The following is a 17,849-nucleotide window of genomic DNA, read 5'->3' as shown; positions in this document are numbered from 1 at the left end:
CCCTGTCTCCCTCCTCTGATCCTGAACTCCCATTGGCTCCGAGACTTGGGACCTGTTAGCTTGGCTGGAAGACTGGCAAATTCGTCCTTCCTCGGTGTAGATACCCGGGCTGAAAAATTGGTTCCGAACCCAACGGAACCCGGCGCTGGGCGACGCCGTGTCACGTGGCCGGCGGCCCCCATGACGTGGGGGTTGTGGGGCGTCATCACGACGTTCGGGCGACCTGCCGAGTGGCCAGGCCACCTCCGCCGCCTGTGTGGTCGCGGTGCTGCCATGGACTTGGGACCCATGCGCAAGAGTTACCGCGGGGACCAAGAGGTGCCGCCGTCTAGATAGGCCTCCCGTAGGGGGCGGGGGAATAGGGGTGCCCGAGTCGTCTGCGGAGGGGAGGGGAGTTAGAAAAGCCCCATAGGGGTTCGGGGTCACCCCTATGGGAGGAGTGTTCCAAGACAACCACCTGGGGAGGGGGGTTCTAGAGAGACGTGGATGAAGATGAGTTAAGAGGCAGCCTGTACTAGCGGGTAAGAGCTCAAGCTCTGGCGCCTACATGGCTTGAAACCCTTAATCTCTTTGGGCCTCAGTTTCCTCATCTGTAAAGTACTACCACCTACCTTCTAGGAATGTTGTGGGGCTTAGATATTTGTAAAGTGCTTAGAACCGTGATAAACAGTTTACCGCATGTTTAATAACTAAAATAAGTGGAATATGGGGCAGGAAGTGGGACGAGATTCACAGAGGAGGGGAGGAGAAAGCTCTTAGCTACTGCTTTAAGTACCTTCTGCTCACCACTGGAAATTCTTTTCCTTTTCTCTCCTTAGCATAGGAACCAAGTGAATAGTTTTGAAATTAGGGCCCAGACCGGTAATTACCAAACCTGGTTGCATGTGAGCATTTCCAGAAATGTTAAAGTGCTATTTATCATTAAACCTCAAACTTACTGAATGAGAACTTATGGGAATGGAGCTCAAGAACCTCTTTTCTTTTTTGTTTTTTAAGGCTTCCCAGCTGATTCTGACTCAGATAGGTTTGACATCCAGGACATGAAACCCTGATTCATCCATCACTAGCAGTGGGACTGGGCATGTTATCAGACCTTTTTATGCCTGTTTCTTCACTTGTAAAATAGAGCAGAGAATCTGCTTACTAGAAACTGTTTTTTAAATATTGTTAAAGGTCATTGTTGAGGTCATTGAGGTCACTGTCATAAGGACAAAATGAGCTGCTATTTGAAAAGTGCTAAAAAAAAAAAAAGAGAAAAAAAAAGTGCTTAGGACAGTGCCAGGTACATAGTAAGCAGTTATGTGTTTATTAAGTGCAATAAAACTCCCTTCCCAGGCATTTGAGGAAACTCATCTGACCTCTCTGGACCCAATGAAGCAGTTTGCTGCCTGGTTTGAGGAGGCTGTTCAATGTCCTGACATAGGGGAAGCCAATGCCATGTGTCTGGCTACCTGTACCAGGTGAGCATAGCCATGGTACCCCTGTGGGTGGGTACAGATGAAGTAGCAAACTCAGGAAGCTCCCAACTCTATGGATGCCAACTTTATGGTTCCAGCTCTGTAATTAACATGCTGTGTGGCTCAGGCAAAGTATTTGTCCTTTTGAGGTGTCTATGGCCTTGCCTATAAACAAACCAAAGACCAGACTAAGTTCCATTTCAGTGATACCATGCAGTGCCTTGTTCATCTCTGCCCTTTAATATACCCACACATGACCCTTGCCTCCCTCCTCTTTTCATCTATCCAAACCCCATTTACCCTTCAACTGCTATTAGTATTTCTCCTAGGACCTCTTCATGAAGCTCTAGCCTCTTGAAATCTAGCATGGTACTTGGCTATATCATTCATTTGACAATCAGATGTCCTTTGAGACACTCTCATATTAGCCTCCATTCAACACTTCTTGTCCCCCTTCACACAAGTGTAAGGACTTGAAGGCAGGGCTCCTAAGTGTCCCCCAAGCTCAGATACAAGAGCACCTTCTGTGATCTCTAAGTGGGATGATTACATCATTATTTGTCCCTGTCCTTAGGGCCTTATTAATTTGCTAAGGCTGCCATAAAGAAATACTATAGATTGGGTAGCTTAAACAACAGGAGTCTGTTTTCTTGCAGTTTTGGAGGCTAGAAGTGTTGAGATCAAGGTGCCACCAGGGTTCATTTCCGGTGAGGCCTCTCCTAGTGGCTTTGTAGGCAGCTGCCTTTTATGTGTCCTCCTGGGGCTTTTTCCCTGTGTTGTGTGCAGAGGGGTGGGCTCTGTGGTGTCTTCTCATTTTCTTACAAGAACAACAGTCCTATTGGGTTAGGGCCCCACCCCATGACCTCATTTAAACTTAAGTACTTCCCTAATGGCCCTATCTCCAAATACAGTCATGTTTTTAGGGTTAGGATTTAGGAGGTCACAATTCAGTCCGTAACAGGGCTGTTGGCAATGGTGTTATACCTACAGTACATGTGGGGATGGGTAGGCTGACAGCTGAATGAGGGGGATATAGCTGAAGGGGGTACTAGGACACCTTGTAGGGTAGGGAACCTTATGAGGACACTAAAGTGGGCTGTGACCATGCTGCTGTGCTGTTCGTCCCTAGGGATGGAAAACCATCTGCCCGCATGTTGCTGCTGAAGGGTTTTGGCAAAGATGGCTTCCGCTTCTTTACTAACTTCGAGAGTCGAAAAGGAAAAGAGCTGGTGAGGGTTGGCAGCAATCCTTTCTGGGACCTGAGGGCCCAACCTTTGCCACTTCATGCCCCAGCCTACCTGCTTTCTGAGCAGGCACCCTCCTGCCTCAAGGCCTGTGTGCGCACTTGCCCATGGTCTTTACCTTGAATGAACAAATGTTCTTTTTTTACCTGTGCCACCCCTATCAGCCATCTAAAAGATACTTAATGACACTTTCAAGCCTCAGCCCACATGTTACCTCCCCCAGGAAGGCCTTCCTTGACTCTTAATGCTGTGTCAGCTGGTGCAATTTGATGTCATTATAACTTGCAGCTTTACTATTTCCCTTTTTTTGATTTGTAACTGTATGTTTACTTACGTGATTATGTGACTTATGTTTGTCTCTTCTTCTAAACAGTAAGCTTTGGGAAAGTAGAGCTGCATCTGTACCCCTTGTACTTCTCCTGGTGTCAGACACAGAGTTGGCACATTTTTTTTTTTTGAGACAGTCTATGTCACCCTCGGTAGAGTGCTATGGTGTCACAGCTTACAGCAACCTCCAACTCTTGGGCTTAAGTGATTCTCTTGCCTCAGCCTCCTGAATAGCTGGGACTACAGGTGCCTGCCACAACGCCTGGTTATTTTATTTTATTTTTTTTAGAGAGACAGAGTCTCACTTTATGGCCCTCGGTAGAGTGCCATGGCGTCACACAGCTCACAGCAACCTCCAACTCCTGGGCTTAGGCGATTCTCTTGCCTCAGCTTCCCGAGTAGTTGGGCCTACAGGTGCCCCGCCACAACACCTAGCTATTTTTTTGTTGCAGTTTGGCTGGGGCCGGGTTTGAACCCGCCACCCTTGGCATATGGGGCCGGTGCCTTACCGACTGAGGCACAGGCGCCGCCCAAACTGGCTGTTTTGTAATTGCAGTTGTCCTTGTTGTTTAGCAGGCCCAGGCCGGGTTTGAACCCACCAGTCTCGGTGCATGTGGCCGGTGCCCTACTCACTGAGCTACGGGCACCAAGCCTAAAGTTGGCACTTTGAATGCATTCAGTAAATGAATCCAAAGCGAGTAGCCCTCCCTGAGTCCATGACAGCCGAACATGCATTTATCAGGACTTGATAATCTAAGGGTGGGAGAAATGGCCAAGCCTCAGTTTGGTGTCAGACTGGCTTAAATCCAGCTCTACTACTTACTGTGTGACCTTGAGCATGTTACTTAGCCTCTCTGAGTCCGTCTCCACATCTGTGACAGGTCTGCCTTTGGGGTTTGAATGAGATATTACAGTGAATGGGGCTGGTGGGCCTGCATGCTGCAGATCTCATGCCTCCCTCCTGCATGCTGAAGGCATCCTCTCCCGTTCCTAATGGCTGTGGATTCTCTTTTATTTCCAGGACTCTAATCCCTTTGCTTCCCTTGTCTTCTACTGGGAGCCCCTTAACCGTCAGGTGAGTGAACTTTCCCAAGACAAGCTGGGTGGACTGGGTTTACAGGGCCTGAGTTTATGGGTGAGTCTAGTAAGGTTTGCAGTCTGGGCAAGCATCTAACATGGGCACTTCACCCCCAAATAGCTCTCAGTTAGCCTGTCTATTTGGAGTCAGGAGTGCTAAAGCAGTTGATAAAAGAACTGAGAGGAACAGGACCTGTGCTGTGAGGGCAGGGGGCATTGGACACCATTCAACCAGGGCCTTCCCTGAACAGGTGCGTGTGGAAGGCCCCGTGAAGAAGCTGCCCGAGGAGGAAGCTGCATGCTACTTCCATTCTCGCCCCAAGAGCAGCCAGATTGGGGCTGTGGTCAGCCACCAGAGTTCTGTGATCCCTGATCGGGAGGTGAGTGGGGCTCCTATGTAGTCCTCCAGGTGTCAGAGGCCTTGGCTCATCCTCAGATGCTATTCCCAGGGGTTGCCAGGGCATACTTTATCCAGCAAAGTGGAAAATGTGAAAAGGGCTATCTCCTTGGAGGAGGTGAGAGTGAGGAGTGGGGAAATACACCTTCTGTCTGAGCCTCCTCTGACTGTGTGCTCCTAGGGGACAGAGGCCAGTCTGCCTTGCTTACCTGTGTCTCTAACACTTGCCCCAGTGCACATGCTCAGTATAAGTAAATCCTTTTTAAATGAATTATTGACTGAGCCTGGCCTTTCCTCTATCTCCCTTCCCTGGACAGTATCTGAGACAGAAAAACGAGGAACTAGAGCAGCTCTACCAAAACCAAGAAGTACCTAAGCCAAAATACTGGTGAGTGATACGTGGTAGTCGTCTGGAAAGGGACACCAGGACCCTCATGTTTACCTGAAGCTACCCTGTCTGTGGAATTATAGATCTGCTCATCCTCCCAGTCCTACACTTGATCTTAGCCAAAAGGCCGAGAAGCGATCCTCCCAGTCCTCATCAGATACATCTCTTCCTTCAAGAGACCCTGGGATGAAGGAGGAGGGATAGGGATGGGAGACTAGCCTGGCTGGAAAAAAACACAGAGTGCTGAAACGTCTCGTTCTCCTTGCAGGGGTGGCTACATCCTGTACCCACAGGTGATGGAATTCTGGCAAGGCCAAACCAACCGCCTGCATGACCGCATTGTCTTTCGGCGGGGCCTCTCGATAGGAGATTCCCCTTTGGGGCCAATGACCCACTGTGGGGAGGAAGACTGGCTCTATGAGAGACTTGCACCTTGAATCTGGATCTGCCAGGTGCTGGGGCCAGGTGCTGAGAGGGCGTGAGATTGGGAGCCAGGCCCTTCTAAGCTCAATCCATTTACCTCCTCACCCCTATAGTTAAGACTCTGCAGTGTACATCCTCCAAGGTGTCTGTACTTAGTTGGCTCTCAGCTGTTCAAATGGAGTGTAACAGTGTCACAGAGAATCACAAATGGGAAATAATCTCATAATTATTTTCTTAACATTGTATGTGATTTATTGGAATAGCTCCCTCTAGGGATAGCAGCTGGTGTAACTTTCTGGTGTTACTGGCATCCCCAGCTGTTACCATGTCAGCCATGCTGGCCAAAGCTGATTGGTTCCTTTGTAGCTACCTGAGGCCATCTAGCCAATCAGATTGTCTTATTGATAATTTGAAATTTGGCCAGTGGATGGTTCACACTTATAAACCCAGCATTTTTAGAGGCTCAGGCAGGAGGATCACTGTAGTGTAGGAGTTCAAGACCAGCCTAGGAAGCATAGCAAGACCCTGTCTCAAAAAAAAAAATTGGAATTTGAAATGCAGAGATCCAAATCCTTATGAGTCATTATAGCCAAGTCATTAATGGCAACCAAGAAGCAACAGCCTCTGACTGCTGCTGTTGTAATTCCCTGAACCACCTTGATTCCCTCCTTCCCAAGTCTGTGTTGTGTAGTCCTCTTCCTGCTTCAAAACACACCGCCATATCTCTGTAAACTTTATTTTTTTAATTAAACTAGCTGAAATTGATTTCTGTTGTTTGCAACTAAAAGAACTTTAACTCACTTACTGATAGGATGTTTTTATAGCGCTTCCCATAATTGCTGCCTTCCATTGTTTGAAGCACAGCATTATGGAAAAGAGATTAAATTTATTCTCTGTAGCTTTATGGGATCCATAGGTGGAAGTTGCAGGGAGTAGTTTTTCATCTCAAAATGGGAAGAGATTTCAAACAATCAGACCTGCTTAAGAGGGAATGTTCTGTCACTAGAAGTTTTCAATCCAGTCAGCCAGGAATTTTGTAGAAGGGATTTATATGCTGGTATCAACAGGCCAGGAGGGTTTTAATCAAGCTTTGCTGTCTATGTTTGTTTATGGAAACACACACATTTCATTTTCCAAATATAAAATTAAATTATTATAGGGATTATGCTCTTCAGACTACTCACATATCCCCTTCCCCTATTCCCCACCACCACTAATGATTTCTAGATAACTGGTTGTCACCACATTGGAATTATCTGGGGAGTTTTAAAAATCCTGGTGCTGGGGTCCCACCCGCAGAGATGACACATGCAGCCTGGGCACTGGGAATTTTCCAGTTCCCCAGGGAATTGTGCAGCCAAGGTCAAGACCTGGTCTAGATCCTTGCTATTCACAGTGTGAGCTACAGGCCAGTAGCGTCAGTGTTACTTGGGAGCCTGTTAGAGACACAGACCTTTGGGCTCACTGGGACCCACTAAATCTGATTTCTGCGTTTTAACAAGATCCCCCAGGTGACTAGAAATATAGCCTTAACCTCTCCCAGGGGTCCTCAAACTGCGGCCCACGGGCCACATGAGGCAGTATGATTGTATTTGTTCCCGTTTTGTTTTTTTTTACTTCAAAATAAGATATGTGCAGTGTGCATAGGAATTTTTCATAGTTTTTTTTTTTTTAAACTATAGTCCGGCCTTCCAACGGTCTGAGGGACAGTGAACTGGCCCCCTGTTTAAAAAGTTTGAGGATGCCTATAACCCACCTTCACAGACTATGATCCTTTAATGAGGATCAGTTGGCTGAGTGTTATGCTGGATTGTATTTGCTTTCCTTGAGTTCAAACCTGCTGACCAGGGACAGCCTGGATAAGCAAGTGGCCTACCAGCCACAGAGAGGAGCAAGGCTGGGCGAATGTTTGCTATGACTAAGCCAGAGTCACAGAATGACTATTATTTGCACTGGTTGGTATTGAACTTGCAACTCTTGAAAACTGCTTCCTTTAACTGTATGTGTGTGCTTCAGTCACTGTTATTGGCAGAACTCTTCCAAGGGCAGCCTCCTGTGGATGTCCCCTGAAGCCTGAGTATAGGAAGGCCCATTAATCTGTGGCCACCTAAAGGAGTGGCTGCTGTCATAACCTATCTTGCCCTTTTTGTTGTGCTGTAGACTATGACTTTTATGAGTACATATACCACACCTGACTTGTGTTATTAGGGGCTGAGTATCCTCCCAGCTTTGAGTGTGGTCTCAGCTATTACCATTTCAGTCACTTGTGCCAAATCTGTAATAAAAACTCATCAGCCCCCCATGATTATATCAGTGTACACAGCTATGATTTAATTAAAAAAAAAAAAAAACAACGCATCAGCCATTTGTGATATTAATGTTCCACCTAGCCTGTCTTGCCTCATTCTCCCCTCCCCCCAGGAAGAAGGAAGTTGGGGAATTTAAGCAACTTTCCTCCCACCTGGCTTCTCCCACCATGTAAACTGGGTGTCCACCAGGGGGAGCCCGCTGCCCAGGGTTGGCTCTGGGCAGTGAAGGCCAGTTCCAGCTGGCCTCCTCTGCCCCCCTTCCTCGGCTTGGGTCGCGTCCCAGTGAAACTGTGGTCGATAACCCGTAGCCTTTCCCAGTCCTGTACATATTTGCACTCTCGGTTCCTCCTCCTCCTCTGGTGGAAACTTGCAGCTGCCTCACTGCCTCCCTGGGCGGCCACATCTCCATCCTCCCAACCCTACAGCTTAGGGATATACATGGACATTCCCTGGAAGGTTCCTGCAGAGATCACTAGAGCTGTGGAACAGGGTGGGCATGCAAGAGGTAGAGGGACCTCGCATGCTCTTACTTGGAAGGGTAATGTTGGTGCTTGAGGAGGTGGTAGTACAGTGCCCGTATCGTGTAGAAACTTGGGTCAGTGGCCCAGGGTCCATCTTCATCCCCTGCCTCAGAGAACCCCAGAACAGACTAATGTGGGAAGTGCCTATAGTCTGGGACCTTAGGGGACACCCATCCTGGAATCTGGTTGGCTTTATGCCATTGATTCCAGAGTCTATATAGCCCCCTCCAATGATGGCCCCCTCTCAGGATCCTAAGGCCTACATATTGCCCCCTCTCTTACCTATCTGCCCTTCTGCAGAAGGTGTCTATGCTCCCTTTCTTTGTTCCCAGCCTTAGTTTCCTGTCCCCCAGCAGAAGAGAATCAAGAGTAGAAGGGGGCTCGGTGCCTGTGGCTCAAGCAGCTAAGGTGTCAGCCACATACACCTGAGCTGGCGGGTTCAAATCCAGCCCGGGACCACCAAACAACAATGACAGCTGCAACCAAAAAATAGCCGGGCATTGTAGCAGTCACCTGTAGTCCCAGCTACTTAGGAGGTGGAGGCAGGAGAATCGCTTGAGCCCAGGAGTTGGAGGTTGCTGGGCGACAGCTTTAGGCTCTGTCTCAAAAAAAAAAAAAAGAGTAGAAGGTCTGGGGTGGCACCTGTAGCTCAAGTGGCTAAGGCGCCAGCCACATACACCAGAGCTGGTGGGTTCAAATCCAGCCTGGGCCTGCCAAACAATGAAAACCACAACACCCCCCCAAAATTGCCAGGCATTGTGGCAGGCGCCTGTAGTCCCAGCCACTCGGGAGGCTGAGGCAAGAGAATCGCTTAAGCCCAGGAGTTGGAGGTTTCTGTGAGCTGTGACGCCACAGCATTCTACCCAGGGCGACAGCTTGAGGCTCTGTCTCAAAAGAAAAAAAAATGTAGAAGAGCTGCATGCGGCAATGGCCACACACACTGTCCAGCTGTGGCTTCAGTCCCAGCTCTACCACTTTATTTTTTTATTTTATTTTATTTTTTGGGGTTTTTTTTTTTGGCCGGGGCTAGGTTTGAACCTGCCACCTCCAGCATATGGGACTGGCGCCCTACTCCTTGAGCCACAGGCGCTGCCCCCAGCTCTACCACTTTAAATGCCTAACTTAGGGTGAAAGACTTAACTTATCCAAGTCTCAGCGAACTCATCTGGAAAATGGGGACAATGATAGCACCTGTCACGGGTGATAAGATTAAACGAGGACCCTTGTTCACATTGGGCAGGGCTGCAAGTGTGGGGAAAGTTAGCTCCTCCATGGGAAGCTTTATGGATTGAGTAATTGGTGGGATCCTAGAGAGTTCTGAGTTGCAAAAGACAGCACCCCTCTTCTGTCCCTCCAGCTCCTGGTCTCTTTCACTCATCCTCAGAGTTCCCCAGGCCTGGGTGAGGTATCTAACAAAGGCCCCTTGTGTGGGTCTGTTTGCTGTGGTAATAAATTTCCTGAGCAACCTCCCTGGGGTGGGGTAGCCCAGCAGCCCGCAAAGAGCTGGCCTGGAAGCTGCAGGACCACATTGTTTAGTGGCCACTTTGGTCTTTTCCCTGTGTTTCTACCATGAGCTTCAGAGATTTGGCCAGTTTTTTCTAGTTCCCAGCTCTTATGAATTGATAAAGAGCTGGGTCCGGGCTAAAGTGGCTCATGTCTGTAATCCTAGCACTTTGGGGAGGTCGAGGCAGTGGATCACTTGAGTTCAGGAGTTTGAAAGAAGTCTGAGCAAGAGCAAGACCCTCTCGCTACTAAAAATAGAAAAATTAGTGGGACATGGGGGCTGGTGCCTGTAGTCTCAGCTACTTGGGAGGCTAAGGCAAGAGGATTGCTTGAGCCCAAGAGTTGGAGGGTGACAGAGTGAGACACTGTCTCAAAAAAAAAAAGGGAAAGAAAGAACTGGACCTAACATCATAGGGAGACAACTTCTTCCTTTTCCTCAAACTGAAGCTATGGGGTATGGTGGAATTTCTCATAAAGGAAGGGATAAGGAAACCAAAATTTCACTGAGCACCTACTATGGGCCACTTAACACTGACCACTCCCTATGAAATAGGCATTATTATAGCCCTCCCCACCCCTTTTTTTTTTTAGAGATGGAGTCTCACTTTGTCACCCTCGGTAGAGTGCTGTGCCATCATAGCTCACAGCAACCTCCACCTCTTGGGCTTAGGTGATTCTCGTGCCTCAGCCTCCTGAGTAGCTGGAACTACAGGCACCCACCACAACGCCCAGCTATTTTTTGGTTATAGTTGTCATTGTTTGGTGGGCCTGGGCTGGATTTGAACCCACCAGCTCTGGTGTATGTGGCTGGCGCCTTAGCTGCTTGAGCTACAGGCGCCAAGCCTATTATACCCCCCTTTTACAGAAGAAGGAACTAAGGCTCAGAGGAGTTTTTAAAATAATGTTCCCATGGTTTGGCATCCATCACCCAGTGGTTAGGGCGCTGGCTACATACACCGGGGCTGGCAGGTTCGAACCTGTCCCAGGCCAGCTAAACAACAATGACAACTACAACAACAAAAAATAGCCAGGCGCTGTGGTGGGCGCCTGTAGTCCCAGCTACTTGGGAGGCAAAGGCAAGAGAATCGCTTAAGCCCAAGAGTTTGAGGTTGCTGTGAGCTGCGACGCCACGGCACTCTACCAAGGGCAACATAGTGAAACTGCGTCTCAAAAAATAAATAAAAAATAAAATAATGTTCCCAAAGTCACCCAGCTACTAAGGGGTGAAGCCAAAGTTAATCCTGACCCACACCAAACCACCAGGATTTTGGAGTCAGTCATTAAAGGTCTGCCCCATTCTCTTGGAGCACTTGAAGGCCTTTCAGTTGGCCAGAGAATGAACCACAGAGGTGTAACTAGCTCCTTCCTCTGCTCCCCCACTCTCTATACTAAGCATAGCTTGATGGTGAAATTAGTGACCCAGTTTCTGCATTGTCATACCTGGGGATCAGTTCTGAAGCCTGAAAAGAACATTCCAAGTGTAAAGGCCCACTTTACTCACATGAAGGGTGGTAAAGGCATCTCAATAAATGCATGACAAGAGCGTAAACAGGTTCTCTGCTTTTGCAGCATTGTTTATTACGAGAAACCTATGATTATTCTTTTAGACAAAATTTGAGGTCCCAGGCCTCATTTCTGGGTCTAATCCATCTTAAATACTAGTAGGGGAAGGGAGAGGAGGAAACTGGCTGCTTTTAGCTCCTACTAGAGCTTCCCTACCTATTCCCCCAGTTTGGACCCTTGTGCCATTGTAGCTTTGAGGGTGTGTGACGTGGCACCTGCACAAGTGGTGGCCAGAGGACTAACCAATGGGATCACTATTCTGGCCTTCTGCCCATGGAGTGCCAGGGTCTTCTGGGCCCTCTACACCTGGGGACAAAGTTCCAGGAAGTTTACCTCTTGTGTTAGGAAGTGAGCTCAAGTTCAGTGTCTCTGCCTCTGGTGCCACAGAAGCCACACACACCCCCCATCACGTGGCGTCTGGAAAATGTGCTCTACTCAACATTGGTCCAGGGAACAGTCACAGGTAGAGAAAATAGAGGGAGTGGCAATTCAAACTCACCCTTGACCTTGTGCCCAGGGAGGAGGTGAAATCCGTCCACCTCCCTCTCCATTCCCTGCCAAGTCCACCTTCCTGCTGGCCCTGTCATTGCTTCAGGGAGGGCTGTCCTTCCTGGACGGAAGTATTCACCCCTAAACTGGAGTACCTTTGTATGTGGTCAGGGGAGGGTGGGAGAACCCTTGTTCTTCCAAGCCTTACAAAAATGAGGCATGTAAATACAAACCTAACAGCCAGACATTTCCTGCCAGCAGGCATCAACTGCCCCCGCAATGGCTTCAGCTATGACCAAAGAGGCCAGTGTGGCAAGCTCCTGTCTCAGATCCAGCTGATGGCAGGGAGCCAGGAGGTGCTAGCATCTTCCTCAGCCCTTCACTGTCCTTTGCCCTCCCGACGATCAAAGAGGCCGGGGTTCTCTGCCAGTGTCGCTCGAACTTTGTTCTTCTCCTTGAAGCGGCCTGAATTGGAGACTTTCACGTGCTTGCCCTTTGTGCTCTTGTCCACAATCTTCTCCAGACGGGTGTTAAAGTTGCCGTCAGGGCCCCCAGCACCAGGCCCCGGCGGCTCTGTACCTCCCTCCGTTTGGGCGTAGGTGTCAGGGATCTCATACAGCACCTTAGGAGTGGATTTCTTTTTCCGGAGGAAGGTCAGCTTCCACCAACCAACTTCAGCCATGGTGCTCCCTGAGCCTCAGCTTTCTGTTGGAGCAAGGTAGGGAGACAAAGGGGTCAGTAGGAAGGGGGTGGGCCCCTTTGGATCAGTGCTCCCTAGACTCCTAATCATGGGCTTTTCAAGGTCAACAGGAAGCCACCCAAGCCAGACTGAGGGACCATGAGACATGCATGCACCATTCCCTTGCAGGATTGTAGAGAGCTTTGAGACATTCCTGCCAGGCCTCTCAGGGCTGCAGGCAGGTGAACAACTCGCCCAGGTCATACAGCACCCAGCCCTTTGTTTTTTGTTTTGTTTTTTTTTTGAGACAGAGCCTCAAGCTGTCACCCTGGGTAGAGTGCCATGGCATCACAGCTCACAACAACCTCCAACTCCTGCTCTCAAGTAATTCTCCTGCCTCCGCCTCCCAAGTAGCTGGAACTACAGGCGCCTGCCACAACGCCTGGCCATTTTTTGGTTGCAGCTGTCATTGTTGTTTGGTGGGCCCCAGCTGGATTCGAACCCGCCAGCTCAGGTGTATGTGGCTGGCGCCTTAGCCACTTGAGCCACAGGCACTGAGCCACATCCAGCCCTTTGATACTGTTCCCAAATACTTCCTGTTGCCAGGTGTGGGCAGATGGACAGAATCACCTTGTGCATTTTGCTTGGAATTGATTACAAAATTGAATAGAATTTGTGATATTCCAAGTAATTTGAACTTCCTGTGGTGACCAGCAGGGCTAATGCAGCTGGGAACTGCCCTAGCTTTGTGACTCCAGCAAGACTCTTCTCTGAGGCTCAGTTTTCTCATCTATCCTGTCCAGTCCTAGCTTTTAGCTCTACTTTTAGCACACAGGGGTAGCCATGCTTTGCAAAATAAAACTTATGATAGTGGAATTAATTATTAAGGGACATCTCCCTTCCCCACCAAGCTTCCACAAGGACAGAAGTTGGGCAGTTAGGTGGAGCCCAGAGGTACTCATGAGATGTGGTCAACACAGGCTGTACCGGGCGGTGCCTGTGGCTCAGTGAGTAGGGCGCCGGCCCCATATGCCGAGGGTGATGGGTTCAAACCCAACCCCGGCCAAACTGCAACAAAAAAATAGCCGGGCGTTGTGGCGGGCACCTGTAGTCCCAGCTACTCTGGAGGCTGAGGCAGGAGAATCGCGTAAGCCCAAGAGTTAGAGGTTGCTGTGAGCTGTGTGATGCCACGGCACTCTACCCAAGGGCGGTACAGTGAGACTCTGTCTCTACAAAAAAAAAAAAAAACACACACACAGGCTGTACCTTCTGTAAGGGCACTGAATGGCGCAGGGTGCAGGGGTGAAATCAGGCTTCTTCACTGCCAGACAGTGTGCCTTGACATGGAACTACCTTCTCCAAGGGCCTCACTTTTTACTAATTTTCACAAAGGTGCTGGTGAGCTAGTAGTGGAAGTTCTGGGACATGAAAGTTGCCTGGACAGTGGCTGGGGCAGGCAAGGTAGGGGCAGGGATGGTGGACTACAGCAGGCAGAGGCCCGGAGACTACAGGTGAATTGGGTGCTGTAGCTCCCACCACTCAAGGAAGAGTATGCAGCAGCCCGCCAGTGTACACCAGAAAGCTGGGAGCTCAGCCAACACGGCCCAGGCAAATGTATTTCCTCCTTTGAAAAATGGGTGGTCTTCACTGTGTTTTCAAAAAAGACCAGAAAAGAATACTCCAGGTGGGGCGCAGTGACTCACACCTGTACTCCTAGCACTCTGGGAGGCCAAGGCCAGTGGATTACTTTAGCTCAGGAGTTTGAGACCAGTCTGAGCAAGAGCGAGACCCCATCTCTACTAAACACACTAGCCAGGTGTTGTAGCCAGCACCTGTAGTCCCAGCTACTTGGGAGGCTGAGGCAAGAAGATCATTTGAGCCCAGGAGTTTGGGGTTACTGTGAGCTGTGATGATGCCATGGGTCTCTAGCCTAGGCAACAGCATGAGACTCTGTCTCAAAAAAAGAAAAAAAAAAGTGAGATTGGCCAGGTGTGGTAGCTCACGCCTGTAATCCCAGCACTTGGGAGACCAAGGCAGGTGGATAGCCTGACCTCACGAGTTCAAGACTAGCCTGAGCAAAAGTGAGACCCCCATCTCTAAAAATAGCCGGATGTTGTGGCGGGTGCCTGTAGTCCCAACTACTTGGGAGGCTGAGGCAAGAGAATTGCTTAAGTCCAAAAGTTTGAGGTTGCCATGAGCTGTGATGCCATAGCACTCTACCAGGGGTGACAAAGTGAGACTCTGTCTCAAAAAAAAAAAATTCCTTTTTAAAGATCTTTTTAGAGATGGGATATTGCAATGTTGCCCAGGCAAGTCTGGAACTTCTGGGTTCAAGACTTCCACCTTGGCCTCTGAAAGTGCTGAGATTGGGGCGGCGCCTGTCACTCAGTCGGTAAGGCGCCGGCCCCATATACCGAGGGTGGTGGGTTCAAACCCGGCCCCGGCCAAACTGCAACCAAAAAATAGCCAGGCGTTGTGGCGGGCGCCTGTAGTCCCAGCTACTTGGGAGGCTGAGGCAAGAGAATCGCTTAAGCCCAGGAGTTGGAGGTTGCTATGAGCTGTGTGAGGCCACGGCACTCTACCAAGGGCCATAAAGTGAGACTCTGTCTCTACAAAAAAAAAAAAGAAAGTGCTGAGATTACAAGCATGAACCACCAAACCTGGCCTCCCCTCTAATTTTCTGACTTCCAGAATTTCCATAATGAATATGGATTTTTTTGGATGGGGGAAATGTCAAGTTCAGGAAAAATGAAAGCAGGATGCAGGCCTGGACTTGTAAGGAGTTGAATGCCTATGTGGAGCGTCACTGCTATTGTCTCCTGCCCCTCTATATTCTCACCCCCTCCTCAGAGCACACACCCAGAGGTCTCCTCATCTTTTTGTCAGGGAAGCAGCTCCCCCATTGCCAGCTTTGTCCCTTTAGCAGGAGTCAATAGCAAGAAGCTGAGGAGCGATCTCCTGCAGCTCCCACTCAGAGAGAGTAAAGGAGAGGGTGAGAGTGGCCAGATAAATCCTTTCAGGGCACCCTGGAGAGGTGAGTGCACCAAGGAACAGCCTGAGAGGTTTGCTTTGGCAGCTTGCCCCACCTGGGTTTAACATAGCCTCACACAGAACTTGGTGTTCCAGAATGGGTTTCTGGAAGGAGGTAAGGAAAGGACAGGGAAGGAAGGACAGAGTGCTTGTTTGGTCTGTGGGTACCCTCGTCGCTGCTTTGTCTGAGGCAAGGTCCATAGCCCCACCAGTACCCATCTGGAGCTACCAAGGAACTTGGGAGATGGAAGAACAGACGATCCTGCTCCTGAGCTGACTATAACCACCAGATTTCCTAGCTCCGTGAGAGAAAGTAGCTTCTGCCTCTGCCAGTACAAATGTGCCCATTTTAACAGGTATTTCTTTTTTTTTTTTTTTTTTTGGTTTTTGGCCGGGGCTGGGTTTGAACCCACCACCTCCGGCATATGGGACCGGCGCCCTACTCCTTGAGCCACAGGTGCCGCCCATTTAACAGGTATTTCAAGTTGGCATCCACAGGGCTTACCTCTTCTTGGAGTAAAGGGAGCCACAGATCACAAGGAACTGGTCAGAAAACACAGAGATAGGAATAGCCCATGGTGTCCTGTCCTAGGGCCTCCACCAAAGCACCTAGGCACTGGTGCCCCTGTGTCCTGGTCTTGTACCCTGGCATCCGTAGGATGCTCTTTGCAGGCTGTCCTATCTGTTCTGCCCAGGAGGACTTGTGAACACCGGTAAGCAGGTGTCTGCCCCTTTAGGCAAGCCTGACAAGGAAATCTGAATTTGAGAAAAAGATTAATTAGTGGACTATTCGTTGTTTTACAAAATAACTCAGGTGTAGGATTCTTTAGATAGTGATGATAAAGACTGTGAAATCTGATTTACTTTAAAAACAAAACCCAAAAAAGATATGTTGTCCAAACTTCCCAGATACCCAGAGTTGTAAAGAGCAAGACAGCCACAGCTATGTCCCAACCAGAGAGGGGACTTGGGACAGGGAGGTTGGGTGATTGGGATTTCAAACAGACCCAGCATTTGGTGACATGTGGTGAGCCCTGCAGTCTGTTCGTTTGTGCAAGGTGCTGAGCTGGCCAACCTGCCTCTGGGCCCTTGCCCTGGGGCACTGTAATCCGTGGGATGATAGAAATCAGCCTCTGAGGACTCCAGCGCTACCTCTGTTGTTTGCACAGCTTTGGGGCCCATAAAGGGCCTCCTGGGACAGCCTGCCACCCCCTGCCTTTGGGGATCAACACTATGTCATGCAAGTGGCTGCTCCAGGACAGGCCCCTCCACTCCAGCTGGGTTCTGTGAAGGGCTCTGCCTAGACTGGGCTGGGCCTCTTCTGAGCTGGGACAAGTTAACCATTGACTGGGGTGGGGGTGGCTGGGTGGAGGTGCAGATGGGGGGTGCAAGTCAGCTTCTGTGTTGTAAGACAAAACCTGCAATCCCCTCCCCCATCCTTCTGCTGAGCCCCTAGGGCCACTTGTCCATGCTGAATGTGACAGGGGTACGCTGGACTAGAAAGGAGAAATGCTCCTATGAGATAGCTGGAAACATGCTTCCAGGCTGAGAGGTCAGAGGGGATGGGCTCCAGGTAAGAAAGAGTTAAAAGACAAATGCTCTGGAGTGTAACTTTCTCAGCAGGATCTCTGTTGGAGGCCTGGATTGACTCCAAGAGGCCAGTGGGATGAGTCCAGAATGGAAACAGCTTGTTTGGGTTCCCCTTCCCCCTGGACTTATCAACCATGCAGGTAGGACTGGGTGTCCAGACTGGGGACTGTGCCTTGATTTCCCCACCCACCAGCCCTCTGCCTGTACCTGTAATCCCGACTGCTCCGGGCTGGAGGTGAGACCTTCCCTAGAGAAGGAGTTGAGTGTAGGAGCTGCCTGGGAGGGTGAGACTTGGGGAAGAGGAGGTGCCTCCAGGGTGCCACAGCAGGCAAGGCTCAGGCCAGGAGAGGTGGGTAGGAGCAGCTGTACCTCAGGTGCAAGAGAAACAGGTGCAGGAGCAGGTACCTACTCGCTCCACTGCCGCTCCTGGAGTCAAGGTGAACCTGAAACCCAGCCCCTCCCGGCTAAGTAAACAGAAGCAGAGGCTGGCTCAGGCTGATGAATATTCATCACCCCAGAAATCCAATCCCAGAGCCCCTACATCTACCCAGAAGCCAGGGTCCTCCAGGGACTGCTGAGCCAGAAGAGGGAATCCCAAGGGAAGCCTGGGGTGGGGAGCACACAGCCTCCCTACTCAGTTCCCCCACTCTCAGGTGTCTGGTGTGCACCCCCTCCTCAGGCTGTAGCTAAGGGCACCCCCACCCATTTCATCCTCCAAAGAGGCTGAGACCACCTTGCTAGCATGACCGCCAACTGGATGTTGCCCAGAATATAACCGGGAAAGGGCTAAGGGCCATTGGCAGTCTGGGCAGGAGAGCACCCCAGCTTCTTTGAACTCTCTGAGTCGAAACC

General features: G+C 49.9%; 2 protein-coding genes across 4 annotated transcripts; one reads left to right on the top strand and one right to left on the bottom strand.

Moving 5' to 3' along the window:
• The first annotated feature begins 53 nt into the window (after window positions 1-53).
• On the top strand, window positions 54-7,663 carry PNPO (pyridoxamine 5'-phosphate oxidase). Of its 2 annotated transcripts, XM_053567829.1 has the most exons (7): window positions 54-318; window positions 1,336-1,460; window positions 2,587-2,686; window positions 4,050-4,103; window positions 4,357-4,485; window positions 4,820-4,890; window positions 5,159-7,663. In XM_053567829.1, exons 1-7 carry the CDS (start codon window positions 181-183, stop codon window positions 5,325-5,327), a joined length of 786 nt encoding a protein of 261 aa, XP_053423804.1. In that variant the 5' UTR covers window positions 54-180; the 3' UTR covers window positions 5,328-7,663. The 2 variants fall into 2 exon arrangements, with proteins under 2 accessions (XP_053423804.1, XP_053423805.1); XM_053567830.1 differs by lacking the exon at window positions 1,336-1,460 and having other exon boundaries at window positions 197-318.
• Window positions 7,664-11,201: 3,538 nt separating this feature from the next.
• On the bottom strand, window positions 11,202-17,420 carry PRR15L (proline rich 15 like). 2 transcript variants are annotated; one of them, XM_053567828.1, is made up of 2 exons: window positions 17,367-17,420; window positions 11,202-12,403 (listed from the first exon to the last, which is right to left on the bottom strand). In XM_053567828.1, the coding sequence occupies exon 2, from the start codon at window positions 12,378-12,380 to the stop codon at window positions 12,078-12,080; it is 303 nt and encodes a 100-aa protein (XP_053423803.1). In that variant the 5' UTR covers window positions 12,381-12,403; window positions 17,367-17,420; the 3' UTR covers window positions 11,202-12,077. The 2 variants fall into 2 exon arrangements, with proteins under 2 accessions (XP_053423803.1, XP_053423802.1); XM_053567827.1 differs by having other exon boundaries at window positions 17,205-17,414.
• Between the last annotated feature and the right edge of the window lie 429 nt (window positions 17,421-17,849).

This window comes from Nycticebus coucang, chromosome 18 (assembly GCF_027406575.1).
Source record: "Nycticebus coucang isolate mNycCou1 chromosome 18, mNycCou1.pri, whole genome shotgun sequence".
Lineage (NCBI taxonomy): Eukaryota > Metazoa > Chordata > Mammalia > Primates > Lorisidae > Nycticebus > Nycticebus coucang.
The sequence above is the reverse complement of the archived record's forward strand: the minus strand, read 5'-3'. Positions and strand labels throughout refer to the sequence as shown.